The sequence below is a fragment of the Pipistrellus kuhlii genome, unplaced genomic scaffold (assembly GCF_014108245.1).
Source record: "Pipistrellus kuhlii isolate mPipKuh1 unplaced genomic scaffold, mPipKuh1.p scaffold_m20_p_151, whole genome shotgun sequence".
Classification (NCBI taxonomy): Eukaryota; Metazoa; Chordata; class Mammalia; order Chiroptera; family Vespertilionidae; genus Pipistrellus; species Pipistrellus kuhlii.
The window spans coordinates 114703-139868 of record NW_023425462.1 but is presented as its reverse complement, the minus strand read 5'-3'; the positions used below and the strand labels follow the sequence as shown (position 1 = coordinate 139868).

Genomic DNA, 25166 nt, shown 5'->3' with positions numbered 1-25166 from the left:
TGAGTGCAGCCTGAACCCTCTCGCCCGCCGTGCGGTGATTCTTTAAGATGCTGAGTGTGTTAAGTGACAGGGGAGGACAGGCGAGAACGGTGGGCGCGGGCGGCTCACTCCCTGGCCGTTGTCAGCATGCTGTCTGTCTGTCCGCACAGGCCCTGCTGGAGGACTGCCTCCCCGAGGCGGACGGCCCCGAGGTGGGCGGCCTCATGGCCGTGCTGGCCGTCATCGGGGGCATCGACGGCCGCCTGCGCCTGGGGGGCCAGGTTGCGCACGAGGAGTTCGGGGAGGGCACCGTGACGCGCATCACGCCCAAGGGCAGGATCACCGTGCAGTTCTTGGACACGCGGGCGAGCCGCGTCTGCCCGCTGAGCCAGCTGAAGCCGGTAGGCACCACGGGGTCTGGCCGTGCGGAGGCTCCAAGCCGGCACGGCTCGGGGCTGTGGCCGGCAGGTCATGGCTCCTCCCCAGGCTTCGCTCTGCGCGGGGCGGTTGCAGGGCGGGCTCCCACAGGCGGGCAACCAGCAGCTTCCCCTCAGCCTCGCGGGTGCGGGGAGGGCTCCTCACCGAGGCTGCTTCCTGCGGGCGTGGGGACTGGCTGTGCAGCAGCCAAACACCTCTGTGTGGGACCGGGGACGGAGGTGTCCATACTGCGGGGCCACGCAGCCCGCCTGGGGCTCTGTGACTGCCATGTGGGAACACCCACAGGACAGCACTTACAGGGCACAGGAGGGGCTCGGAGTCCCTGTTGACAGGTGACAAGGGAAGAGTTAGGTCGTATCTGCTGTACACGTATGAGTCTTTTCTTCGTCGTCTTTTTTTATGAGACTTTTAAAACATGTTCGTTTATTTCAGAGGAAGGGAGAGGGAGATAGAAACATCCGTGATTGGAGAGAATCATGGATCGGTTGCCTCCTGCACACCCCACACAGTCCACAGGCCGACACCATCCACTGAACCAAACCGGCCAGGGCTTTCACATCATTGTATGAGAGCATTTTCAGTCGAAAGACCGTGGTTGTAACTTCCGGGACAGCTTACACCCGTTGTCCGGGCCCCCTGGTGAGGGTGTACTCTCTCCCCAGCTCCCCGCCGTGCCCTTCAGCATCACCAGCCTGCCCTTCACAGAGCCCATGCTCGCCGTCTGGGCCCAACTGGTGAACCTCGCGGGGAGCAGGCTGGAGAAGCACAAGATAAAGAAGTCGCCCAAGCAGGGCTTCGCCGGTGAGTGCACTGTCGTCTGCAGGCTCCTGCGGGTGGACCCTGCGGAGTTGCCGTGGGCGTGGGCGTGGCTGGGGGGCGGCTGCTGAGGGGGATGGGCACCGGAGGGACTCGGCACCGGGCGTGGCCTGCCTGCTTCCGGGCCAGCGTCTCCGCTGAGTCTCCACCTCACCGCGCTGGCTGGGGCACGGCCTGTCCACCACACACGTCCACAGTCGCCTTCGCTGCCAGTCACCATGCGGGAGCCATCTGTGGTGGTCAGGCTCCGTGCCCGAGAGGCGCCCCTGACCCTCCCTCCCACAGGCCCGGTGGACCTGGGCCTGCTGCGGCGCCAGCAGCTGAAGCTGTACGTGCTGAAGGCGGGCCGCGCGCTGCTGCCCCACCAGGACCAGCTGCGGCAGACGCTGGCCCAGCCCGCCGTGCAGGAGGCCGCTGCGCAGGCAGGTAGGTGGGGGGGAGATGGACCTGGGCTCTGAGCCTGAAGGTGTGGGTCCGGCCTGTGGTGGGTGGGCATCGGTCGGTTCACACGCTCAAGCACGATGTGTAACGTCAGGCGTGTTCTGTTTCCACACAGACGACAGCACAGCCGCGTCCCCGGACCCGGGGGACATGTCCCCCGAGGGCCCGCAACCCCCAATGATCCTGCTGCAGCAGCTGCTGGCCGCGGCCACACAGCCGTCCCCTGTGAAGGCCGTCTTCGCCCGGCAGGAGCTCGAGGTGCCTGGGGGAGGTCGGCCCGCCCTGTGCTCCACCGCCCCCTGGCGGCTCTGACACCCGGCCCGCCCCCCGCAGGCCGCCGCCCTGGCTGTGTGCCAGTACCTGGCCGTGGAGTGCGCCCACCCGTGCAGCCCGGCGTTCGAGGACGGCAGCTCCAGCGAGGCCAGCACGCCGGTGCCCGCCCCGCACCTGCGCCCCGTCCGAGCCCGGAGGCGCAGGCAGTCGCCCGTGCCCGCCCTGCCCATCGTGGTGCAGCTCATGGAGATGGGCTTCCCGCGGAGGAACATCGAGCTGGCGCTGAAGGCGCTCGCGGGCGCCGCGGGGAACGCCCCCGGCCTGCCAGGTGTGTGCGCGGCTCTCCGGCTCCCTGGGCGCGGCCGAGCGGCACCACGCTCACGGGGGTGCTTGCAGGTGTGGAGGCCCTGGTCGGGTGGCTGCTGGACCATGCCGACCTGCCAGGCACAGACCTCTCAGACCCAGACACGGGGTCTGAGGACGGCTCCGAGGAGGAGCTGCTGGAGGACCTGGACGACACGGCCTACGCCCTGGTCAGTGCCCCCTCCCCCCGTGCCCGCCTGTGCTGGCCCCAGGCTCTGCCGGGCTCCAAGGACACCCAGGCCGGCAGGGCCTCCTGTGGCTCGGCGAGCAGACCCTGCCCCACCCCTGGGGTGCCGGTCACAGCGGGCGGCGCTCTGAGGGACCGCGTGGTGCGTGTCGCCCTGACCTCTGCCCTGAGCAGATGCTTTCATGGGGGTGGGTGGAGGTATCTGTGCTCCGGCTCCGAGAGGCCCCGCCTGCGGAGCGGTGCTGGTCTCTCGGATGCGGGTCCGGCTCTTCGGGGGCTCGGAGTCCCCCCGTCTTTCCGATGAGGCCTTGTTACGCCCCAGATGAGGTGCTGTAGGGAAACCGGTGGCCGTGCCCACCGGCCTTCACAGTGAGGGCCTCACACGGTGCCTCGGCTCTGTCTGTGTGGCCTTCCAGTCCTCCGGCGCCGTGGTGACGGAGAGCCAGACGTACAAGAAGCGGGCGGACTTCCTGAGCAACGACGACTACGCGGTGTACGTGCGGGAGAACATCCAGGTGAGGCCGCTGTGGCCGGGCGGGGGGAGCGGTTAGCCGGCGCCGCCTGCTCGGAAGCCCCGCCTGTTGGTCTGATGGCCGCCGGGCCAGCACCGACCCCTGGGGCCCAGCTCTGCTTTGGTGTGGAGCTGCCGGCAGCGGTCGCTCTGTCACGGCTCGCAGAGGAAAGGGAGGGAAGTGCTGGTGTCCTGAGGGAGAGCTGACACGCGTGTCGGGGCTTGGTGTGCCGGCTCTGGTTCCTCTGGGCTGGGGCGTCCCTTTGTGTGACCGCCCAGCTGTTTGCCCCCTCACTTGATGGCACGGGGGCCCAGGCTCCCCGGGGCCCCGGTTCTGTCGGCGAGGAAGGTCTGGCACTCCATGGGGAGGAGCCGTTCCGGGCAGGGACTGCTCGCGGGCCGCCTCCCGGCCGCTCACCGGCTGACTCCCGCTGGGGGCCTGTCCCTGGAGGTGGGCATGATGGTGCGGTGCTGCCGCACGTACGAGGAGGTGCGCGAGGGCGACGTGGGCAAGGTCGTCAAGCTGGACCGCGACGGGCTGCACGACCTCAACGTGCAGAGCGACTGGCAGCACAAAGGGGGCACCTACTGGGTGCGCTACATCCACGTGGAGCTGCTGGGTGAGCCCGCCTGCCCCGGGCCCGGCCGCCCCGCCCCGCCACACCCGCCGCCCCGCGCTCACCTCAGTCCTCCCACCCCTCCAGGCTACCCGCCCCCCAGCTTCCCCGCCCACATCAAGATCGGGGACAAGGTGCGGGTCAAGGCCGCCGTGACCACCCCCAAGTACAAGTGGGGCTCCGTGACGCACCAGAGCGTCGGCGTCGTCAAAGGTAGCGCCCGCCTTCTCGCCCCGGGGAGCCCGGGCCTCCACGTGCGGGCACCCCTGGCGCCAGCCAGCTGGTCCCGGCCTGTCCGTGGGAGGCCTCCCCCACCCAGCACGTCGCACGCGAGGGGCCTCCGTGAGGGGCCGGGCCCACGGGGGGGGGGAGGGGGGCACTGACCGGCGTGCCTGTCCGCAGCCTTCAGCGCCAACGGGAAGGATGTCATCGTGGACTTCCCGCAGCAGTCCCACTGGACCGGGCTGCTCTCCGAGATGGAGCTGGTGCCCAGCGTGCACCCCGGCGTCACGTGAGTGCCTGCGGCCGCGGTCCTGGGGCCGGCGCCCGCGGGAGCGAAGGCAGTGTGTGACCGCCCCTCCCCCAGCAGGTGTGACGGCTGCCAGGTGTTCCCCATCCACGGGCCCAGGTTCAAGTGCAGGAACTGCGAGGACTTTGACTTCTGTGAGGCGTGCTTCAAGGCCCGGAGGCACAGCCCCAGGCACACGTTCGGCCGGATCAACGAGCCCGGTGAGGGGGCCGCTGGAGCGGGGCGGGGAGGGCACCGCCGTGCTCGGCGCTCCTGCTCCTGCAGTGTGTGTGCCAGGGGGAAGCTCCTCCCCTGTGACGGTCTCCGCTTCCCGGCGCGGCACGCGCGCTGACGCTTGTCACGCCCGCAGGACAGTCGGCCGTCTTCTGCGGCCGCTCCGGAAAGCAGCTGAAGCGGTGCCCCAGCAGCCAGCCGGGCGCGCTGCTGGACAGCTGGTCCCGCATGGTGAAGAGCCTGCACGTGTCGTCCTCCGTGAACCAGGCCTCGCGGCTCATCGACGGCAGCGAGCCCTGCTGGCAGTCCTCGGGGTCCCAGGGCAAGGTAGGCGGCCGGGCCTGCGCGCTGCCTCACTCGGCTCCCCGGCCCCCAGGCCCTGCACATTCCGGCGTGTCAGCACAGGCCCGCGCACCAGCTCCTGCCCGGTGGGACAGGCGTGGAGCACGGGCTCTCTCCACGCCGGACTCGTGTTTTCTGGGGCCACGTGTGACGGCTGTCAGGGACCCCAGGTCAGGCCTTCCCGTTTCTGCTCAGACCTCCGAGGGGAGGCTGTCTCAGGCCACAAGGTGGCGTCACAGTCCCGTGCAGATGCAGCTTTCCTGGTGGGGTCTGAGCAGCTGACGTGGAACTGGACCTTACTGACGGGGTGCTTTCTGTTCAAGCATTGGATCCGCTTGGAGATCTTCCCCGACATCCTGGTTCACAGACTGAAGATGACTGTCGACCCCGCAGACAGCAGCTACATGCCCTCCCTGGTCGTGGTGTCAGGTAGCCAAGGGCGTTGGCGCGAGTGCCCTCCGTCAGGAATGAGATCTCCCGATCTGACGCTCCATCTCCCTCCTCTGTCCCAGGCGGGAACTCCCTGAACAACCTCGTCGAGCTGAAGACCATCAACATCAGCCCCACCGACACCACGGTGTCCCTGCTGAGCGACTGCACCGAGGTGCGTGCGGCGGGCCCGTCTCCGTCCCGCGTCCCCCTCGCCGCGGCTCCCGCAGCGCGCTCCTCGGAGCACCGTCTCCTGCGGCTCCGCGAGGGGGCGGGGTCCTGGGCTCGCTCTGTCCCTCCAGCGGCGGGCAGTCCCGACTGGAGCATCAGGACGGCAGAGGCTTGCTGGCCACCCAGCGGGCTCGTGGCACCTCGTGTCAGGCAGACCCTGAGTCCCCAGCCTCCCACCCTGACCCGTCCCCCGGCTGGGGGTCCCCGGGTCGCAGGGACGGGGGGGGGGGGGGGGGGCGTGGCCGGGTCTCAGCGCCCGGGGCGTGTCCAGTACCACAGGCACATCGAGATCGCCATCAAGCAGTGCCGGAGCTCGGGCATCGACTGCAAGGTCCACGGCCTCGTGCTGCTGGGGCGCGTGCGCGCCGAGGAGGAGGACTGGGCCGCCGCGCCCTTCCTCGCCTCCGACAGTGAGGAGGAGGAGGACGAGAAGGGCGGCGCCGGGAGGTGAGCGTGTCCCGACGGTGACGTGACTCGGCTCAGGGACGGGCTGGGCGTGGGAGTGCATGTGTTTATAACCCGGGGCATGTCCTGTGGTTCTCCACCTGCTTCCTGTGGGCGTGGCGAGGCATGGGGAGTACCTGACAGCTTGCTTTGCTGAGTACTCGTTTGCTTTTAAATTGAGCCTTTTAAAGTTATCAAATATACATAAAATTTACCACGTTGACTTAGAGAGGAAGCGAGGGGGAGAGAGGCAGAGAGGGACGTCAGTGTGAGGGGAAATGTCGATCCGCTGCCGCCACTCGAGGCTCATGGTGTCGGGGCGTGGTTCCCGACGGGAACGGGCGCGCCGTGTGCTCCCGACGCTCTCCCTTCAGCTGCAGCCTCTTCCTCCGCAGCCTCGTCAGGAAGAAGGCTGCGGGCCTGGAGTCGGCGGCCACCATCAGGACCAAGGTGTTCGTGTGGGGCCTCAACGACAAGGACCAGCTGGGCGGCCTCAAGGGCTCCAAGGTACCTGTGCCCGGAGCTGCCTGAGGGGCAGGGGGGGGTCCTCCACACACCGGCCAGCCTCGGGCCCCGTGTGCCCAGAGAAGTGACCTCGTCAACGACGTCATGCCAACCGCGTGACTCCCTGTGCGTCTGCTACGTTACTGGTTGTCTTAAAGGTATAGGTAAAACCGTCTTGTCTCTGTTTTACCAAAACGTCCCATCCCAGATAAAGGTCCCTTCGTTCTCGGAGACGCTGTCGGCTCTGAACGTCGTGCAGGTGGCGGGCGGCTCGAAGAGTCTGTTTGCAGGTACGCTGCCTCCCCGTGGAGAACGGTCCCTGAGCTCCCACCGAGAGCCCCGCTGTGGGTCCGAGCTGAGCCGCCCCTCTGCCCGCAGTGACCGCGGAGGGCAAGGTGTACGCCTGCGGCGAGGCCACCAACGGCCGGCTGGGGCTGGGCATGTCCAGCGGCACTGTGCCCATCCCCCGGCAGGTCCCGGCGCTCAGCAGCTATGTGGTCAAGAAGGTGGCCGTGCACTCAGGTACCTGGGGGCGTGGCGCCGGGGAGCCTCTCTGAGGGGCCTCCCGTGCCGCCCCTGCCCGGCATCCCAGCGCCTCTGCACACGCTCGGGGAATGGGGGGGCGGGGGAGGAAGGCCACTCCTGCCGTTTGTTCCCTGAGATGTCTGCGTGCTGCACGCCGGGCAGAGCGAACGGGTGGTGGTTACCCATGGCCCGTGTGTGCTCACACTGTGTGATTGCAGGCGGCCGGCACGCCACGGCTCTGACGGTGGACGGGAAGGTGTTCTCCTGGGGCGAAGGGGACGACGGCAAGCTGGGCCACTTCAGCCGCATGTAAGGCCCTCTTCTGCGTGCACGCGGCCTGTCGCCAGCACTGGGCGCGGTGCTGGAGAAGCTGCTCAGCAGCAGCTGGGAGCGTGCCTTCACCTCCCGTCCGTGTTACAGGCTGGTCCTGTTACGTCTCTCTGTCCGTGTGGATCCGTGTAGATGTCCTCCTCCTCTTTCTTCTTTTTTTTTTTTTTTTTTTTTTTTAACATTTCTATTGGTTTCAGAGAGGAAGGGAGAGGGAGGAAGAGAAACACCCATGAGGAGATGGGCAGAGAGAGTCATGGATCAGCTGCCTCCTGCACGCTCCCTGCTGGGCATCGAGCCCTCACCCGGGACAGGTGCTGGGACCAGGAATGGAACCTGGGGCCTACAGGCCGACGCTCTATCCACTGAGCCATACCAGCCAGAGCTGCTTTTCTCTTTACGCACAAGCCGGTCGGTCAGGGCACGTTGCTCCTCTGCTCCAGGAACTGCGACAAGCCGCGGCTGATCGAGGCCCTGAAGACCAAGCGCATCCGGGACATCGCCTGCGGGAGCTCACACAGCGCCGCCCTCACCTCCAGTGGCGAGCTCTACACCTGGGGCCTCGGGGAGTACGGCCGGCTGGGGCACGGGGACAACACGACGCAGCTGAAGCCCAAGATGGTGAGCGCGCCCACCCCCCGTGCGGGCCTCTGGACGGTCTCCCCGCTGACCGAGCCGGTGTGACTCCGTCCCCTGTGGCCGCGCAGGTGAAAGTGCTCCTGGGCCACAGAGTGATCCAGGTCGCCTGCGGGAGCCGCGACGCGCAGACCCTGGCTCTGACCGATGAAGGTGAGCCGGCCGCACTCCGGCCCGGGGTGGGGCCCCGGGACCCGGCTGAAGGTCCTCCCTCCCCCAGGCCTGGTGTTCTCCTGGGGCGACGGCGACTTCGGGAAGCTGGGCCGGGGAGGAAGCGAAGGCTGCAACGTCCCCCAGAACATCGAGCGGCTCAACGGCCAGGGCGTGTGCCAGATCGAGTGCGGCGCCCAGTTCTCCCTGGCGCTCACCAAGTCGGGCGTGGTGTGGACGTGGTAGGTGCCGCCTGTCCTGTCCCGCCGTGTGCGGCCCGGGGGGCGCCGAGCCTCTCGCTGCACATCTCCTCCCCCTGGTCCACGTGGGGCCGCAGGCTCGGACGCAGGGAGAGAGCACAGAGGGCTCTAGGCAGGTTTACGCTCACGGCTCAGGCGGCCTTGCCTCGAGCCGCTCCAGTGCCCTGCCCAGGAGCTTCCCTGTGGGGTGTTCCAGGCTGTGACTGCTGAAGCCACCGGTTTGGTTTTGGTTGTTTTTTGGTGAATTCTCACCCAGGGATATTTTTTTCCTCCATTGATTTTTAAGGGGGGAGGGTGGTGAGAGGGGGAGAGAAACATCGATGTGAGAGAGACATCAGTTCATCAACGGGTTGCCTCCCGCACATGCCCTGACTGGGGCTGGGAATCCAGCCCACACCCGAGGCGCGTGCCCTTGACCGGAATCGAACCCGCGACCCTTGGGTCCACGGCTGACGCGCGCTCCGCTGAGCAGCACCAGCCGGGCTCACGCCCGTGGCCTCCGCAGGGGCAAGGGCGACTACTTCCGGCTGGGCCACGGCTCGGACGTGCACGTGCGGAAGCCGCAGGTGGTGGAGGGGCTCCGCGGGAAGAAGATCGTGCACGTGGCCGTCGGCGCCCTGCACTGCCTGGCGGTCACGGACGCGGGGCAGGTGAGCGGGGCCGTGGGAGCCCGGGTCCCGGGGGCGCTTACGAAGGCGCTCAGAGGAAGGTCTGAAACGGAGCCTGGGTTTTCCCGCCAAACAGGTCTACGCCTGGGGCGACAACGACCACGGCCAGCAGGGCAACGGCACGACCACCGTCAACAGGAAGCCCACCCTGGTGCAGGGCCTGGAGGGCCAGAAGGTCACGCGCGTGGCCTGCGGGTCCTCGCACAGCGTGGCCTGGACGACGGTGGACGTGGCCACGCCCTCTGTGCACGAGCCCGTCCTGTTCCAGACGGCGAGGGACCCGCTGGGCGCTTCCTATCTAGGTAGCTGACCGCTCGGTGCGGGTCCTCCTGGGAAGTCCCTCGGGCCCGGGTCGGAGGTCTGGAGGCATCCCTTCTGCACCAAAGCCACGGGCGCACATCTGTGAAACAGCAGAATGGAACTAAACTGGAAGGTTGAATTACAGAAACAGAACAAGACGTGATCTTTAAAAAAAATCAAGCGCAAACATTCCTTCTCTCTCCAGGTGTGCCTTCTGATGCCGAGTCTTCTGCTGCCAGCAACAAGCTCAGCGGGGCGGGCAGCTCTAAGCCTGGCCGCCCCTCCCTCGCCAAGACCCTCCTGTCCCTGGACGGGAACCTGGCCAAGCAGCAGGCTTTGTCTCACGTGCTCAACGCCTTGCAGATCACGTACGCCAGGTGAGCCGGTGTGCTGGCTGTGAAAGCCCGCCGTCAGTAACGTTGAGTCTGTGTGGCTTTTTGATTGATGGGATGTTTCAGACCCTGGTGTGTTGTCTTTAGATCCGTTTCGGTCCCATACCCGTTGGTACTTGAAACAGGAGTCAGAAAGCCAGGCAGAGGCAGCGTGTTCCTCTCTGTGGCCAGTGAGCTCTGAGCATGACCTGGGGGGCAGAGGAAGCATCGTTGACACTGATGTTCAACAGTGCTTCAGACCCCTCTCCCTTCGCTCAGACCCTCCCCAGGGCAGAATCGGATAAGTGATGTTTCCCAACCTTTCACAGCTGTTGTCTAGCCTCCTGGTGGCCATGGCGAGGGGCCGGGGCGTGGAGGGGCACCTCAGGAGCGGCAAGTGCAGGCGGAGGCCGTGCAGACCTGAGAGGACGTGGGGCCTGCTGGTGCTGGAGCCGCCCTGGCTGCAGCTTCCACAGAACCCCGTGGGCTCTGCAGGGCCATCAGGTTCCCAGGGGGCCCAGGGCTCGCTCTGCCGTGGCATTTGTATTCGGCAGTTTTCTCGTTGCCACGGTGGGTGTTCGAACTCGTAGGATCAGGAGTAACTGTTGTAGCTTCCATGCAGGGGTACGTTGTGATAACGTTCCGTGTTTTCCGAAACGTGTTACCGTGTGTGCTGTGCCTGCCTGCCTCCTGCTGCTGTCCTTCACCAGGCCCCTCCCTCCTGACAGAGACGCCGTGGTGGGCGCCCTGATGCCAGCCAGCATGATCGCTCCGGAGTGCCCCTCCTTCTCCTCCTCGGCGCCCCCTTCAGAGGCGTCCGCCACGGCCAGTCCCGTGAGCGGTGAGGCGTGCTTGCTGGCTGCTGACTCCGAGGACAGACCGAGCCCCAGCCCCTGGCAGGAGAAGCGAGGGGAGGCGAGTGAAGTGACCCATCAGGGGCGGGGCGGGGCGGGCAGGAGGGGCCAGGTCACTGTCCCACTTCATTCCGGCTTCCCTTCTGCCCTTTGGGCTCGAGTTAGAAAATGCTCTTTTTAAAAGGAGGCTTCTTTTAAGCATCAAATGGAACTTACTAATTTAAAAAGATGCTAAAAGTCCATAGTCCTTTGTCTGCAATCACAAAACCTCATGCCTCTTAGAAATGTAAACGTTTTGTGATTACGTGGGGGCTGCCTGCAGCTTGAAGAGAAGCGAGCTCCTTTTAGTCTCCCTGCCACCTGCCCGGTGTCAGCAGGCGCCCTGGGAGCAGCGGAGCCGGGTGTGCTGCCCAGCCCCTGCCGAGGGGAGGGGGAGGCCTGTCCCCACAGACATGTGGCTCACGCAGCCAGAGGGCTTTGGGGGAGGCTTTTGGGGGGAGGTGAGCACATGGCTGAGTTCTCCTCCTCGGTTGTAAAACCAGATGATCTCCTCTGAGGATGCTGGCACCCCTGCCGCCGTGACCCCGTCTGCCTCCTCCGCCTCCTCTCGGCCCTTCATTCCCGTGACAGACGACCCGGGCGCTGCCAGCATCATCGCGGAAACCATGACCAAAGCCAGAGAGGTCAGGGGCTTCCTGCATCTGTGTGAAAGCGTGTTCGCCGCACGCAGGGCTGCAGAGGCAGCACACGGGCAGCTCTGCGCCCTGGTGGCAGTGTGCACTCGCCTGCAGGCTGCTCGCCCCTCTGGCTCCTGTCCCAGGGGGCCGTGCAGGTCTGGGCCCAGGTGTGCTGTCTGTCAGCCCTCACAGAGGGCACTGTCTCTGCGCTCCTGGCGGCTGATGTTGATGGGCAGCCTTACCTGGGCCGGGAGTCCTTACCACTTGCTCGGGAGTGTCTGCCAGGCTCCCCCTGCGGGCAGTCGCTGTGTCAGCAGTGTCGGGAGAGGAGTGCCTGACGACCTGCAGACACCGTGCTCCGTGCTCCATCCCCTCCCATCGCCTCCCGAAGGCCCCCCTTTACCTCCGGGGGTTTGCGGTGAGCTGCTGCGTTCTCACGTGTCGCTCCTCTTTCCTGTCGGCCTTGCAGGATGTGGAGAGCCAGAACAAGGCCTCGGGCCCCGAGCCTCAGGCCCTGGACGAGTTCACCAGCCTGCTGGTCGCCGACGACACCCGGGTGCTGGTGGACCTGCTCAAGCTGTCCGTGTGCGGCCGGGCGGGGGACCGTGGCCGGGAGGTGCTCTCGGCCGTGCTGTCGGGCATGGGCACCGCCTACCCCCAGGTGAGCACGGCGGACGGGGCTTCTCCCTGGTGCTGTGATGTCCCGTGGTGTCTGTGCTGGCTCCGTGTGAGCCAGGCCCGGCGCGGTCACGTGGGCTGCGTGTCCCCCGGGGCCGTGGCATGTCTGTCCGCCGCGTAGCAGGTGCTCGCCCGCAGCGTCAGGCCTGCCGGTGCTGCTTTACGCCCCTGGGTTTTGTTTTAGCTGGATACCGCGGCGCTGTTTAAAGCACCCGCTTCTAACCACTTTCCTCACGTCATCGACTAGAGGCCTGGGGCACGGAATTCGTGCAGGAGGCCTTCCTTCCCCGGCTGCCGCACCGGCTTCCCGCTGCTGCCCGGGACCCGGCTTCCCTCGCAGCCCAGCTTCGTCCGGGAGGCCCTCCCGCCTAATTAGCATGTGATGCTTTCTTTTTATAGGTGACGTTTGTCTTTTTGAGCCATCCCAGACTTACCTCGAGAGCAGGGGCCTGCCGGGCAGTCTCCCGACCTCGCCCTCTCCCCGCAGGTGGCGGACATGCTGCTGGAGCTCTGCGTCACCGAGCTGGAGGACGTGGCCTCCGACTCGCAGAGCGGCCGCCTGTCCTCACAGCCCGTGGTGGTGGAGAGCAGCCACCCCTACACGGACGACACCTCCTCCAGCGGCACCGTCAAGATCCCAGGTGTGTGTGGGGCGGCGGTGCTCCGCTGGCCGCACCGCTGGTTACGTCCTGGGAGTGGCCATCGCTGCGGAGGACCGATTTCGTTTTAATCCTCCCCCAAGGGTATTTTAAAGTTGCTTGTGGGGGTAGGAGAGAAACATCGAGAGTGAGAGAAATGTGGATGGTTGCCTCCTGTGTGCATCCCTACCGGGACTCGAACCTGCAGCTTAGGCCTGTGCCCTGAGCAGAATCGAACCCACCACCGTTTGGTGGAGGGGATGATGCTCCAGCCAGCCAAGCCGCTGGCCAGGGCTCTAGAACAGGATTTTAACGCTGCGTGAGGCTCACTTCTTGCCTTCCTACAAGCCGCCGCCTCTTGGAGAGAACGTGGCAGGAGCCGTGCGCGTGGGCGTCCTGCCTGGCGCCTGTGGGGGCGCCCCGGTCACAGCGGGGGTGTGGGCTTTGGCAGGTGCGGAGGGCCTCCGGGTGGAGTTTGACCGGCAGTGCTCCACAGAGCGGCGCCACGACCCCCTCACCGTCATGGACGGCGTCAACCGGATCGTCTCCGTGCGCTCAGGTGGGGGGCGACGGGGGGTGCCAGGCCCGGGAGGGGAGTGTCTGTGCGTCCTCTCAGCTCCATCCCCCGCTGGGGCAGGACGGCACCCTTCCCAGCCTTCCCCGGCCCCGTCCTCCCCTGCCCAGCAGGGCCTCCCCATCAGCAGCTCCCGGTCAGCCTGCCGGCCTCACACGGCGTGGCAGCTGTGTGCGCGTTCCCGTGAGGCCGGCTGCTGCCTCAGTTTCCCCAGGACTCAGCACGGTCTGTGTGGAGGCGTGGGGACATCGGTTTGGGGGCCTGGGCGGGAGTGACGGTCTGAGGAGGTTGGTGGTGCCGCCCGCAGGCCGGGAGTGGTCCGACTGGTCCAGCGAGCTGCGTATCCCCGGGGACGAGCTCAAGTGGAAGTTCATCAGCGACGGGTCCGTCAACGGGTGGGGCTGGCGCTTCACGGTCTACCCCATCATGCCGGCCGCAGGTGAGGGGACACCCAGGTGGGGGGCCCTCCGCGGTGCCCAGTGAGGGGATGCCCAGGTGAGGGGATGCCCAGGTGGGGGGCCGCGGGGCCCAGGTGGGATGCCCAGGTGAGGGGATGCCCAGGTGGGGGGCCCTCCGCGGTGCCCAGTGAGGGCATGCCCAGGTGAGGGGATGCCCAGGTGGGGGGCCCTCCGCGGGCCCAGTGAGGGGTGCCCAGTGAGGGGATGCCCAGGTGGGGGCCCTCCGCGGTGCCCAGGCTGGATGCCTGGCCGTTACACTCGTGCAGTGGTCTGCCTGTCTGTCGGGCGGGTCGTGAGGGTCTCCTTACGGGACATTCGCTGCTCACCCTCAGGCCCAAAAGACCTGCTCTCGGACCGCTGTGTCCTCTCCTGCCCGTCCATGGACCTGGTGACCTGCCTGCTGGACTTCCGGCTCAACCTGGCCTCCAACAGGAGCATTGTCCCGCGCCTGGCCGCGTCGCTGGCCGCGTGCGCACAGCTCAGCGCCTTAGGTAGGGGCGTCCTCGTCGCCGAGTCCGTGAGTCGCCCGGTGGCTGGTGAGAGGAGCCGTGCCGAGCTGCCGTGTGTCTGTCTGCTCTCCAGCTGCCAGCCACCGGATGTGGGCCCTGCAGAGGCTGAGGAAGCTGCTGACGACGGAGTTCGGACAGTCGGTCAACATCCGCCGGCTGCTGGGCGACAGCGACGGGGAGGCGCGCGCCCTGGTAGGAGCCCGGCCGGTGCCAGGCTGTGCCCGCAGTGAGGCTGCCCCGTTAGCGCCCGCATTCCCGCTGGGCCCGCCGGAAACCGGCGGAGGACAAGCCGGCCTTTGTCAGGGCCGCGCCCTCGTGCTGCTCCACACGCGTGCGGGCGCTTTGATGCTGATGGCGGGCGTCTCCGGGGCTGTGACCATGGGATCGCGTCTATGGGGCTGACAACGGGCCTTTGTTCCGCGGGAGGAGTGGCTACCGTCAGAGGCCCAGGTCGTGTCCTTTTAGGTCCCCCTGCTTGCTTTTTTAGGGAGATGGGCACCCATAGAACGGAACGTGGACTCGGAGGCCAAGCATGGGGGCCGGGGGTGGAGGGCGCGGCTACAGCGTGCTGTTCCCACAGAGCTTCACGGGCAGCGCGCTGGCTGCGCTGGTGAAGGGCCTGCCGGAGACCCTGGAGAGGCAGTTCGAGTACGAGGACCCCGTCGTGCGGGGCGGCAAGCAGCTGCTGCACAGCCCCTTCTTCAAGGCACGTGCTCGGGGGCGGGGCGTCGGGTGCCGCCGGGAGCCACAACCACGGGGCCAGCTCGGGCATCGAGGGGCAGAGCGTGCAGCAGAGCTGGAGAGGCTCCCGGGCGGTGCGCGGAGGGCGCCTGGGCGCCTGGTGCCGGCGTGACCCCGCGGGGCCCTCTGCAGGTGCTGGTGGCTCTCGCCTGTGACCTGGAGCTGGACACGCTCCCCTGCTGCGCGGAGACGCACAAGTGGGCCTGGTTCCGCAGGTACTGCATGGCCGCCCGCGTGGCCGTGGCCCTGGACCGGCGGACGCCACTGCCCCGGCTGTTCCTGGACGAGGTGCGCGGGGTTTCGAGGCACCTTGGGGGGCAGAGCGGGTCCCGTTGTCCTGGAACGGGCATGTGGGCCTCACTGTGTGCCTCCAGGTGGCGAAGAAGATCCGCGAGCTCATGGCTGACGGCGAGGCCATGGACGTCCTGCACGAGAGCCACGACGTGTTCCGCAGGGAGCACGACGAGCAGCTGGTGCAGTGGATGAGCAGGTCGCCGCGGGACACGCCTCACCCGGGGACACGCCTCACCCGGGGACACGCCTCACGGGGGACACACCTCACCCGGGGGGGACACGCCTCACCCGGGGACGACACACCTCACGGGGGACACGCTTCACCCTGGGACACACCTCACGGGACACGCCTCACGGGGGACACGCTTCACACGGGGAGCACCCACGTCCATTGTGCGCTTCTCTGGCTCCAGGCGCCCGGACGACTGGACGCTGTCTGCCGGCGGCAGCGGCACCATCTACGGGTGGGGCCATAACCACAGGGGCCAGCTCGGGGGCATCGAGGGGGCGAAGGTGAAGGTGCCCACGCCCTGCGAGGCCCTGGCCACCCTCAGGCCCGTTCAGCTGATCGGCGGGGAGCAGACTCTGTTCGCGGTCACAGCCGACGGGAAGGTAAGGGACGTTTCCCGTTGTCGGCATGGACACCGCGGGTCTTCGTTACGGCGAGCCGTGTCTGTGACGGGACCCTGCGCCTCCTCCGGCCCCCCCGTGGGGTGGGGCCCCCGTGGGGGAGGGCCCGCTAGGCTGGGGGGCTCGGTCCACCTGCCACCTTGGCTCCCATCCATCCTCTCGGGCTCCCTTTCTGCACGCTTCGCCGCAGCCTTACCGCCCGTTGGAAGCGGCAGTCTGGTATTTAAAAGTTAGCGGTAAAGCTGTGTGTGTCCCGAGACGGCACGTTTCCTGGGGGTGTCTGTGGGCGCTGTTGTCGGCGACCCGCCGGCAGTCTGACGAAGCCGTCCTTGTTCGTGGCGTCAGGGATGGCTGGCGTCTGGGCAGAAACATGTCCCGGGGAAAGAGGCCTCGCTGCAAACGCGCCGTGTGAATCGGCGTCTCACACAGGTGTCTCCCCTCACTGGCGGCGGCGCTCTGCGGAGCTCAGACCCGGCGTCGCTCGCTCCGTCTCGGGTGGAATGTCGGGGGCACGGGGGTCTCAGCTGCTCGGACGCGGGCTCTGGGTAAAGCGCCGTCTCTGTTCTCCCTGCCAGCTGTACGCCACCGGGTACGGCGCCGGCGGCCGGCTCGGCGTCGGGGGCACGGAGTCGGTGTCCACGCCGACGCTGCTCGAGTCCATCCAGCACGTGTTCATCCGGAAGGTGGCCGTGAACTCGGGGGGCAAGCACTGCCTGGCCCTGTCCTCCGAGGGCGAGGTGTACTCCTGGGGCGAGGCCGAGGATGGGAAGCTGGGCCACGGCAACCGCAGGTACGGGCGGCCGGCCGCCCTCGCTCGGCACGGCTGGGTGTCTCGTTATTGTCACAGTCGGGGGAAGACAAGCAGGAACGGCACAAAGAAAACAATCCAAAACAGCGAGGTGGCGTCGGGCCTCGGGGACAGCCCGTGAGGCTGTCGGTGGGAGGAGGGCGGGATGGAGGAGAGGGAGGGCTCGGTCCGGGGCTCGGTGCGGGGCCGCGGGTGTAAGACTCGGCCAGTGCCACAGGCCTCGTCTGCGCCCTGGGCCGAGTGACAGAGGCGCACTCAGCTGTGACCGAGGAGTTCAGTGTAAAAAGGAGCTCGGCTCGCAAGGTGTGGGCTGAGTGCGAGCAGAACACCTGGCACCGAGCCGCAGCCTGCGGGTGCCAGCGCGAGGGTAACCTGCCTGTGCCCGTGGCCTCTGCAGCCCCTGCGACCGCCCTCGTGTGGTCGAGTCCCTGCGCGGCACCGAGGTGGTGGACATCGCGGCCGGCGGGGCCCACAGCGCCTGCGTCACCGCCGCCGGCGACCTCTACACGTGGGGCAAAGGCCGGTACGGCCGCCTGGGCCACAGCGACAGCGAGGACCAGCTCAAGCCCAAGCTGGTGAGGCGGCGCCCGGCGCGGCCCTCCGCTGGGGCGGGGTCCCTCAGCGTGGACGGGGCTTTGTTTACGGCGGAGCTGACAGCCACCTGTGCGCTCTGGGGTCACGTGAGGGGTCAGCCCGAACCTCCGTGTCCGCCCTCAGGTGGAGGCCCTGCAGGGCCACCGCGTGGTGGACGTGGCCTGTGGCAGCGGCGACGCCCAGACGCTCTGCCTCACGGACGACGACACCGTGTGGTCCTGGGGCGACGGCGACTACGGCAAGCTGGGCCGCGGGGGCAGCGACGGCTGCAAAGTGCCCATGAAGGTACCGCGCCGAGCCAGCTCCCTGCGGGTGCGGGGGGAGGACCAGGAGGGCCCGCCCGCCTGCTCCTGCTAGCGGAGGGCTCAGCGGGAGTACACGGGGCGAGGGCGAGGGCGAGGCTCCGCTCCCTCCTCGGACACGTCTGAGCGCCTCTCCCGCAGATCGACTCGCTCACGGGCCTGGGCGTGGTGAAGGTGGAGTGCGGCTCCCAGTTCTCGGTCGCCCTGACCAAGTCCGGCACCGTCTACACCTGGTACGCGGGCTGCCCCGGCGTGGGGCGTGGGGGGACTCCACCTGAGGCATCGTTCCGGCCCTCGGGGGGGTCCGTGATCCCCCTGGGGCGAGTGTGTCCGGAGCCGGCGCGGCCCGGGAGGCAGGGGCCAGGCGGGCGGTGCTGGCCTCGCCCTGAGCCCGGCTCCCCCCAGGGGCAAAGGGGACTACCACCGGCTGGGCCACGGCTCCGACGACCACGTGCGGCGGCCGCGGCAGGTGCAGGGGCTGCAGGGGAAGAAGGTCGTCGCCGTCGCCACAGGCTCCCTGCACTGCGTGTGCTGCACCGAGGAGGGTAGGTGGCGGCTGTGCGTCCCAGGAGCGTCCAGCCTCAGGCCCGGGACCGTCACCGTTCACACTGCCCCGGGAGAGCCGGCCGTGCGTGCAGGGGGCCCTCCTGGCCCAGAGCGGGGTTTGGGGGCCCCTCTCCCCCGGGGGCCATGTCTGCAGAGGGGATAAGGCCGGGGGCACATGGTGTGAGGACCTCACTAGCCCCGTGGTCTCCGTCCGCCCTCAGGGGAGGTCTACACCTGGGGCGACAACGACGAGGGGCAGCTGGGCGACGGGACCACCAACGCCATCCAGAGGCCGCGGCTGGTGGCTGCCCTGCAGGGGAGAAAGGTCAACCGTGTTGCCTGCGGCTCGGCCCACACGCTGGCCTGGTCCACCAGCAAGCCTGCCAGCGCCGGGAAGCTGCCCGCACAGGTGGGTGCTGCGGGGCAGGGGGGCGGGGAGGTGCGTGTGGTGGCGGGTCCCTGTGCGGCCCAGGTCTCCGCTGGAGGTGCTTCGGGCTCACGGCAGCCTGGCGCTCCGTCTGCCACCGCCCCCTGAGCGTCAGCGAGACACTCCCCTCCGCCCAGAGCCCACGGAGGCCGTAAAGGTGACCTCCCTCCGCCGCAGGTGCCCATGGAGTACAACCACCTGCAGGAGCTCCCGGTGGTCGCCCTGCGGAACCGGCTGCTGCTGCTGCACCACCTCTCGGAGCTCTTCTGCCCCTGCATCCCCATGTTCGACCTGGAGGGCGCGCTGGGCGAGACGGGGCTGGGGCCCGCCGTGGGCTTCGACACCCTGCGGGGCATCCTCATCTCCCAGGGCAAGGTACCGCCCCGGCCCCGGCCCCCGGGTCTGCTGAGCTGATGTGCGGACAGGCGGGCCCTGGGCCCTGCCGGCTCTCACCCTCCCTGTCCCTCAGGAGGTGGCCTTCCGGAAGGTGGTGCAGGCCACGATGGTGCGCGACCGGCAGCACGGGCCCGTGGTGGAGCTGAACCGCATCCAGGTGACGGGCCTCCTCCGACGGCCCCGGGGGAGGAGGGGGTTCTAGGGGCCCCGGCCCCTCTCTGCCGCCCTTCACGGCCGAGGCACTGCTGGGCCTGCGGGGTCAGAGGACTGGGGAGGCACCGTCTCCAGTCCAAGGCTGCCCGCGTGGCGCCCACCAGTCATCAAACACCGAGAGGCCACGGGCCCCCCAGCGGCGGCAGGAGCCCCAAGAACAGCCTGCTTGTCCCACACCCTGTGCCGACGTACGCGCGCGCACACACACACGCGCACACGCACACGCGCACACCCACACGCTCCCGGGCTCGCTGGGCGTTCCGGTCGAGTGTCTGTCTGTGGTTCGCTGCAGAGCACGTGTGGCCGCGTGGGGCAGAGGCCCTCAGGGACGTCAGCAGCTCAGGGCTGTGGGGCGGCGGCCGCGCCCCGAACAAGCAGGCTATTGAGCGAGGCGGAGGAAGCTCTTCCCGCCTCGGGGCACGCTGCTCTCCCCGTCGGTCTCGCTGCCCTTGGAGCCGACGGGCAGGATGCCAGCCACGGGCCTCAGCCGGCAGCTCCTGTGCGTCCGGCCTGTGGGAGGGGCTCCTGCGGGGTCGCAGGGCAGCAGGTCTAGCTTGGGTCTGGGCGGGCGTGTGCTCCTCGGAGGCTCAGGAAGCCCAGGTGCAGGCCGGCCTCACTTGGTGTCGTGGGGTGCCATGCTGTGCTGGCTCCACGGGCAGCAGCTGCTCCGGCCCCACCAGAAGCACAGGGGCCCCGGGTGGCCCAGCGGGCGAGGACCAGGCCGGCCCTGCCCGTGAGCGTCGCCTGCGGCTGCACCAGCTCCGCCCTCCCTCCCCAGGTGAAGCGCTCCCGCAGCAAAGGCGGCCTGGCAGGCCCCGACGGCACCAAGTCCGTCTTCGGGCAGATGTGCGCCAAGATGAGCTCCTTCAGCCCCGACAGCCTGCTGCTGCCGCACCGCGTCTGGAAGGTCAAGTTCGTGGGTAAGCGCGGGCGGGCGGGCGGGCGGGCGTGCGGGCGGGCTCTGAGGGAGGCGGGGGCTCCGCGGGCCCGGGGACACAGCTCTCCTCCCCGAAGGCGAGTCCGTGGACGACTGCGGAGGCGGCTACAGCGAGTCCATCGCGGAGATCTGCGAGGAGCTGCAGAACGGACTCACGCCCCTCCTGATCGTGACGCCCAACGGGAGGGACGAGTCGGGGGCCAACCGGGACTGCTACCTGCTGAGCCCCGCCGCCCGCGCGCCCCTGCACACCAGCATGTTCCGCTTCCTGGGCGTGCTGCTGGGCATCGCCATCCGCACCGGCAGCCCCCTGAGCCTCAGCCTGGCCGAGCCCGTGTGGAAGCAGCTGGCGGGCATGAGCCTCACCATCGCGGACCTCAGTGAGGTGGACAAGGACTTCATCCCCGGCCTCATGTACATCCGCGACAACGAGGCCACCGCCGAGGAGTTCGAGGCCATGGGGCTGCCCTTCACCGTGCCCAGCGCCAGCGGCCAGGACGTGCAGCTGAGCTCCCGGCACACGCACATCTCCCTGGACACGCGCGCCGAGTACGTGCGGCTGGCGGTCAGCTACAGGTGCGTGCGGGCGTGCAGGCCTGGGCCCCCCCCCGGGGGGCGGGGGGGAACGGGGACGAGAGCCTCAGGGAGGGGCCGCGTCACCGCCAGGCCGTCCTCGCCACCACCCGCCCCCGGAACACGGGTGGGGCAGCTGGTCACCCGGCGCCTTCCTCTCAGGCTCCACGAGTTCGACGAGCAGGTGGCGGCCGTGCGGGAGGGCATGGCCCGCGTGGTGCCCGTGCCCCTGCTCTCGCTCTTCACCGGCTACGAGCTGGAGACCATGGTAGGCCTTTCCGTGGGCCCCCTCCCCGAGCCCTCCCGCCTGTTCACGTGCCCTCGCGGTCCGGGTGCTCCGCTCAGGAAGCCAGCCTCCCGCCTCCTTCCCGGGCCCCCTCGTGCCCTGCCCCCGCCGGCCTGGGTGGCGGGCGGCGGGTGGGTGGGCAGTGGGTGGGTGCGCAGTGGGCAGCGGGCGGTGGGCAGTGGGTGGTGGGTGGTGGTGGGCAGTGGGCGGGCGGCGAGTGACGGACGGACGCGGATGTTGCCCAGGTGTGCGGCAGCCCGGACATCCCCCTGCACCTGCTCAAGTCGGTGGCCACCTACAAGGGGGTGGAGCCGTCGGCGCCGCTGGTGCAGTGGTTCTGGGAGGTGATGGAGGCCTTCTCCACCACGGAGCGCTCCCTCTTCCTGCGCTTCGTGTGGGGCCGCACCCGGCTGCCCCGGACCATCGCCGACTTCCGGGGCCGCGACTTCGTCATCCAGGTGGGCGCCCTTCCTCCCGCGGGAAGCGTGGGCCCCGCGCACAGCCAGGTCCTCCCTGGACCCGAGCCCCCGGGCTCGTCGGAACGAGAGCCCAGCTCTGCTCAGTGCGAGTCCTCGGTCCCTCCCGGGTGAGGCCGGGCGCTGGGTGACGGCCAGGCTGCCCCCGGGCCTCGGGGTCCGTCAGCCATGGGTCCTCATTCTCACTGAACATAGGTGGTCCCGGGGGGAGAGGGGCCTCCCACAGCCTGATCCTGCACAGCCGTCGTCACGGTAACCACTGCTCTGCACTGCGGGCTGGGAGCCGCGGCCCGCGGACGGACCGTCCCTCAGGAGCTCTGCTCCCGTTGCAGGTGCTGGACAAGTACAGCCCGCCCGACCACTTCCTGCCCGAGTCCTACACCTGCTTCTTCCTGCTGAAGCTGCCCCGCTACTCCTGCCGGCAGGTGCTGGAGGAGAAGCTCAAGTACGCCATCCACTTCTGCAAGTCCATCGACACCGACGACTACGCCCGCATCGCCCTCACCGGCGAGCCGGCCGCCGAGGACAGCAGCGAGGACTCGGAGAACGAGGACGTGGACTCCTTCGCCTCTGACTCCACGCAGGACTATCTCACGGGACACTGAGCGCGGAGCCCGCCTCACGCGGCCGCGGCCGCGGCCTCCGTCCTGCAGGCGAGAGGCCCCCTGCTGCTGCCTCGCCGTGTACATACCGGCTCCCAGGAGCGAGCAGAGCCTTCCGCTTCCGCGTCTGCGCCCTCCCCACTGTACGTGGAAACCTGCGTGGCCGGCGGTCGCTTATAAATACGTCACCGTTTTATTCCGAGTTTATTAAATGTTTTTGGAACATGAGTTGATCAGTGTTACTTGAACGCATCCAGAGGTTATTTCAACCAAAACCCAGAGTCTGGATGGCCCTGTACATGTGTGTGTCATGTATGTGCCTAAATCCCACCTATAAATAAAGCGCAGTCAGAGCCGTGAGCATCTCTTCCCTGCACGGGGTCTGACAGCCTGGGAGCGGCCTCCGCCAGCACGACCCTCAGCCCCCAGTCGGCTGTGTTTGGGGCAGACACCTCGCCCTGCAGTGACAGGCCGGCCCTCAGGAGAGGGAGGGCGGGCACGGAGCCGGGGCCCTCGCCCCAACCCTCCAGGGCCTTGGGGGTGGGGCGGGGGCTGAGCCTGTCTTTCTACTGTGAGTAATCAAACGTACAACTTTCCTCAACAGCACGAGGCTCTGCGGACCTCAGCTCCCCATCAGGGTGCACAGCCACATGAGCTATGGCCCTGGGGACGAGGCTGGCTCTGCCCAACTCTTCCCGGCGAGGCTGGCCCTCAGGGTCTGGGCTGGCTGTTTGGGGCCAGTACTGTCAGCACTTTGGGACTAGGCTCTGCCCTTCGGCCTTGGCTGGGCTGTCGCCGGCTGGATCCATAAAAATCAAGTTGACCCGGGCAACGGGGAAGCCCCGGTCTCCACACACGGCCTTGTGGAAAGGGCCCTTCAGGGAGCCTCTGTGGCCTCAGAGCCAAGGGTGAGCCGGGGGCTGCTGACTCCAGGGAGAGGTGCCTGTGCACCTCACTGGGACCTTCTCTCTTCCAGTCTCCTTGGGGCCGCTGGAGGGACAGGGGCTGCTGAGGGAGGGGCCAGGCTGCGGTCTTCTGGTCCAGGCTGGGGTTTTAGGGGCGGAGGGGAGGGATGGGGGCTGCACAAAAGAAAACGTAGGCAGACCATGCCCTCCGAGTGGCTGTCCCAGTCCCCGTTATCCTGGAGAAACCCTGTCCCCAGCGCCTGGCTGGCTGATGCGCACAGCTCTGGGGTGCAGGGATCCCCTCCTCCTGGTCCTGGGGCTGCCGCGGGGCGGGGCGGGGCCGCCGGGGGCGGGGCTGGCAGGGAGGAAGGCGCCGGCCCGCCCCGCGCGCGCGCACCCCACGGATTGCGCTCCCCTCGCGGCTCAGAGCTCGCACTTCGGGGCTCCGGCTTCGCTCAGGGAGGAAGAGCCAGCCCTCAGGTGGGTGGGGAGCCGCAGGTGGGGAGCCGGCGGGGTTGCAGGAGCCCTGGGTGGGCGGGCGGGCGGTCGCTTTTTGGAGAAAGTTTGTGAAAGCCGGAGGCGCGGGCGATAGCGCAGCGCAGCGCGCACCTCCTGAGGGGACAGGAGCGGCGCCCCGGGGAGGGCTCCCCGGGCGGGAGGGGGCCCGGGTGTGCCCAGGCGGGAGCCGGGAAGGGTTCCCGGGCCTTCGGGCCGGGCTCTGCGTAGCCTGCCCAGCGGGGTCCGCTCCCGGCAGCGCCCGCCTGGCAAGCACGTGAGCGCACGGGTCAGGCGTCTCTGGGAACGGAATGCGCCCTCCCCATCCCTCCGGCTGCTCCGGCCACACACGGAGGGATTGCATGGGGTCCTGTGGGGTCCTGCGGCCAGCGCTTTCCAGGGGCCTGGGTGACCACATCCTGGGCTTGCAGACCCGGGCCTGGGCCTGGGGCTGCTCCGGCGAGGGGCCTGGCTGGCCCTGCTGAGCCCGGGCTCAGGGGATGTGGATGGATGGCTGGCTCCCAGGCAGAGAACAGGAGGCTGCTGGTGAGCCCCGTGGGCAGCAGCTCTGTCCTGAATACAAGGCAGGTCCTTGGCACCCGAACCATGGGGCTTGGCTGTCGGGGGTGGGGGCACGGGGTCTGCCGTCCAGGCCCCAGGATCAAGCCCCAAGGGAGAGGGGGCGCTGGGCCCTGGGAGGGAGGTGGCCTGCAGCTGGGATTCCAACTCTCCCAGGATCACTGGTGAGGAGTCAGTTTAGCTGGCTCTCGGGACCCTCCCAGGAGAGGGAGCACCTGCCCTTTCCTGCAAACGGAGTTTGCAGACGCTTGTGTGCCAGCTGTTCATGCCCGTGTGACTGGGGGTGACAGGAGTCTCCGCTTCTCCAGGTTTACTGCCCTTGGCTGATACTGGCCCTTGAGACGGTCTCACCCCACCGCCTGGGGCCTGGCCGAGGTCTGAGGGCATCAGGGACGATGGGGCCAAGGGGGGCCCGATGGTACCCACACCTGAGACAGCTGGGACAGGTTTTTTTGCTGTGTGTTTCTGATTTTATTATTTGTATGGATTTCAGAGAGGCAGGGAGAGGGAAAGAGAGAGGAGAGAGAGAGAGAGAAACGTCCGTGATGAGAGAGAATCATGGACCGGCCGCCTCCTGCACAGCCCAGACTGGGGATGGAGCCGGCAAACAGGCACCTGCCCTGACCTCCCAGGTTCGATTACGCCGGCCAGGCCCGGGACAGGTTTTGAGCTGGAGGCCCAGGGGTCAGATAGATGTGTGTTTTGGGGAAAAATCACGGAGTTTGTAGGGCAGGGGGCAGCTAGCCGGCTGCAGAGAGCCACTGCCCGGCCCTGCGTCTGGGAGGGACACTTCATGGGGGAGGGCTCAGCTGGGTGAGAGAGGGTGGGTCACGGGGGGAGGGGAGTGTCTCGGGTGGGGTGGGTGCACCAGGGGGCTGACGGGAAGAGCCGGGAGCGGGCTCAGGACTCCCGGAATGTCGTCAGACACGGGGGTCTGTCTGTCTCGGGAGTCACCCGTCCAGGGGTGAGAACCTCGTGTGCGGGACGGATTTTCCGGGATTTTGGTTCTGGATTTTGTCTTTGCTGCCAACTGTGCTTCCCCCTCCTCCCCCTCCCTGCCCCAGGCACCAGCCGAAGTCAGGACACACGTTCCTTGACCCAGGAGGAGGCGGCTCAGGGTCCCGGTCTGGGGAGGGGGGCGCAGATGCTCCCCCTGGGCTTGGGGGTGGGAGAGCACCCGAACCCACGTCAGAGGCACCTACCTCAGGGGCATGCGCCTCCCCGGCCCAGTGGCTGTGTCTCTGTCTCTCCCTCTCTCTTCCATTCTCCCTGAGAATCAACGGGGAAATATCCTACAATGAAGATTGTTTAAAAAATCAACCAATGAATGCACTATAAGTGGAACAACCAATTGATCTCTCTCTCTCTCTCTCTCTCGCTCTCGCTCTCGCTCTCGCTCTCGAGTCAGTAAAGCCCTAGC

At 67.9% G+C, this 25166-nt stretch overlaps 1 protein-coding gene across 2 annotated transcripts in view; it reads left to right on the top strand.

Moving 5' to 3' along the window:
• HERC2 (HECT and RLD domain containing E3 ubiquitin protein ligase 2) overlaps positions 1-22124 on the top strand; it is a 44142-nt gene extending 22018 nt beyond the window's left edge. For both annotated transcript variants that reach the window (XM_045582241.1, XM_045582240.1), the window contains exons 42-91: positions 150-380; positions 1080-1218; positions 1519-1659; positions 1790-1932; positions 2008-2275; positions 2344-2480; positions 2914-3012; positions 3460-3628; positions 3713-3838; positions 4028-4136; positions 4215-4354; positions 4504-4694; positions 5033-5138; positions 5222-5313; positions 5641-5816; positions 6209-6320; positions 6526-6607; positions 6696-6839; positions 7061-7151; positions 7613-7790; positions 7877-7958; positions 8026-8197; positions 8721-8865; positions 8960-9185; positions 9389-9560; positions 10283-10469; positions 10951-11091; positions 11555-11746; positions 12251-12404; positions 12853-12960; positions 13283-13414; positions 13766-13924; positions 14016-14134; positions 14523-14648; positions 14816-14971; positions 15058-15173; positions 15391-15589; positions 16183-16397; positions 16813-16990; positions 17133-17294; positions 17453-17544; positions 17717-17856; positions 18079-18266; positions 18462-18659; positions 18754-18837; positions 19672-19813; positions 19908-20406; positions 20566-20671; positions 20935-21147; positions 21498-22124. In XM_045582241.1, coding sequence (XP_045438197.1) covers positions 150-380; positions 1080-1218; positions 1519-1659; positions 1790-1932; positions 2008-2275; positions 2344-2480; positions 2914-3012; positions 3460-3628; positions 3713-3838; positions 4028-4136; positions 4215-4354; positions 4504-4694; positions 5033-5138; positions 5222-5313; positions 5641-5816; positions 6209-6320; positions 6526-6607; positions 6696-6839; positions 7061-7151; positions 7613-7790; positions 7877-7958; positions 8026-8197; positions 8721-8865; positions 8960-9185; positions 9389-9560; positions 10283-10469; positions 10951-11091; positions 11555-11746; positions 12251-12404; positions 12853-12960; positions 13283-13414; positions 13766-13924; positions 14016-14134; positions 14523-14648; positions 14816-14971; positions 15058-15173; positions 15391-15589; positions 16183-16397; positions 16813-16990; positions 17133-17294; positions 17453-17544; positions 17717-17856; positions 18079-18266; positions 18462-18659; positions 18754-18837; positions 19672-19813; positions 19908-20406; positions 20566-20671; positions 20935-21147; positions 21498-21770 — 7950 coding nt within the window. In that variant the 3' untranslated portion in view covers positions 21771-22124. The remainder of the gene's footprint in view (positions 1-149; positions 381-1079; positions 1219-1518; positions 1660-1789; positions 1933-2007; positions 2276-2343; positions 2481-2913; positions 3013-3459; positions 3629-3712; positions 3839-4027; positions 4137-4214; positions 4355-4503; positions 4695-5032; positions 5139-5221; positions 5314-5640; positions 5817-6208; positions 6321-6525; positions 6608-6695; positions 6840-7060; positions 7152-7612; positions 7791-7876; positions 7959-8025; positions 8198-8720; positions 8866-8959; positions 9186-9388; positions 9561-10282; positions 10470-10950; positions 11092-11554; positions 11747-12250; positions 12405-12852; positions 12961-13282; positions 13415-13765; positions 13925-14015; positions 14135-14522; positions 14649-14815; positions 14972-15057; positions 15174-15390; positions 15590-16182; positions 16398-16812; positions 16991-17132; positions 17295-17452; positions 17545-17716; positions 17857-18078; positions 18267-18461; positions 18660-18753; positions 18838-19671; positions 19814-19907; positions 20407-20565; positions 20672-20934; positions 21148-21497) is intronic.
• Positions 22125-25166: the final 3042 nt, after the last annotated feature.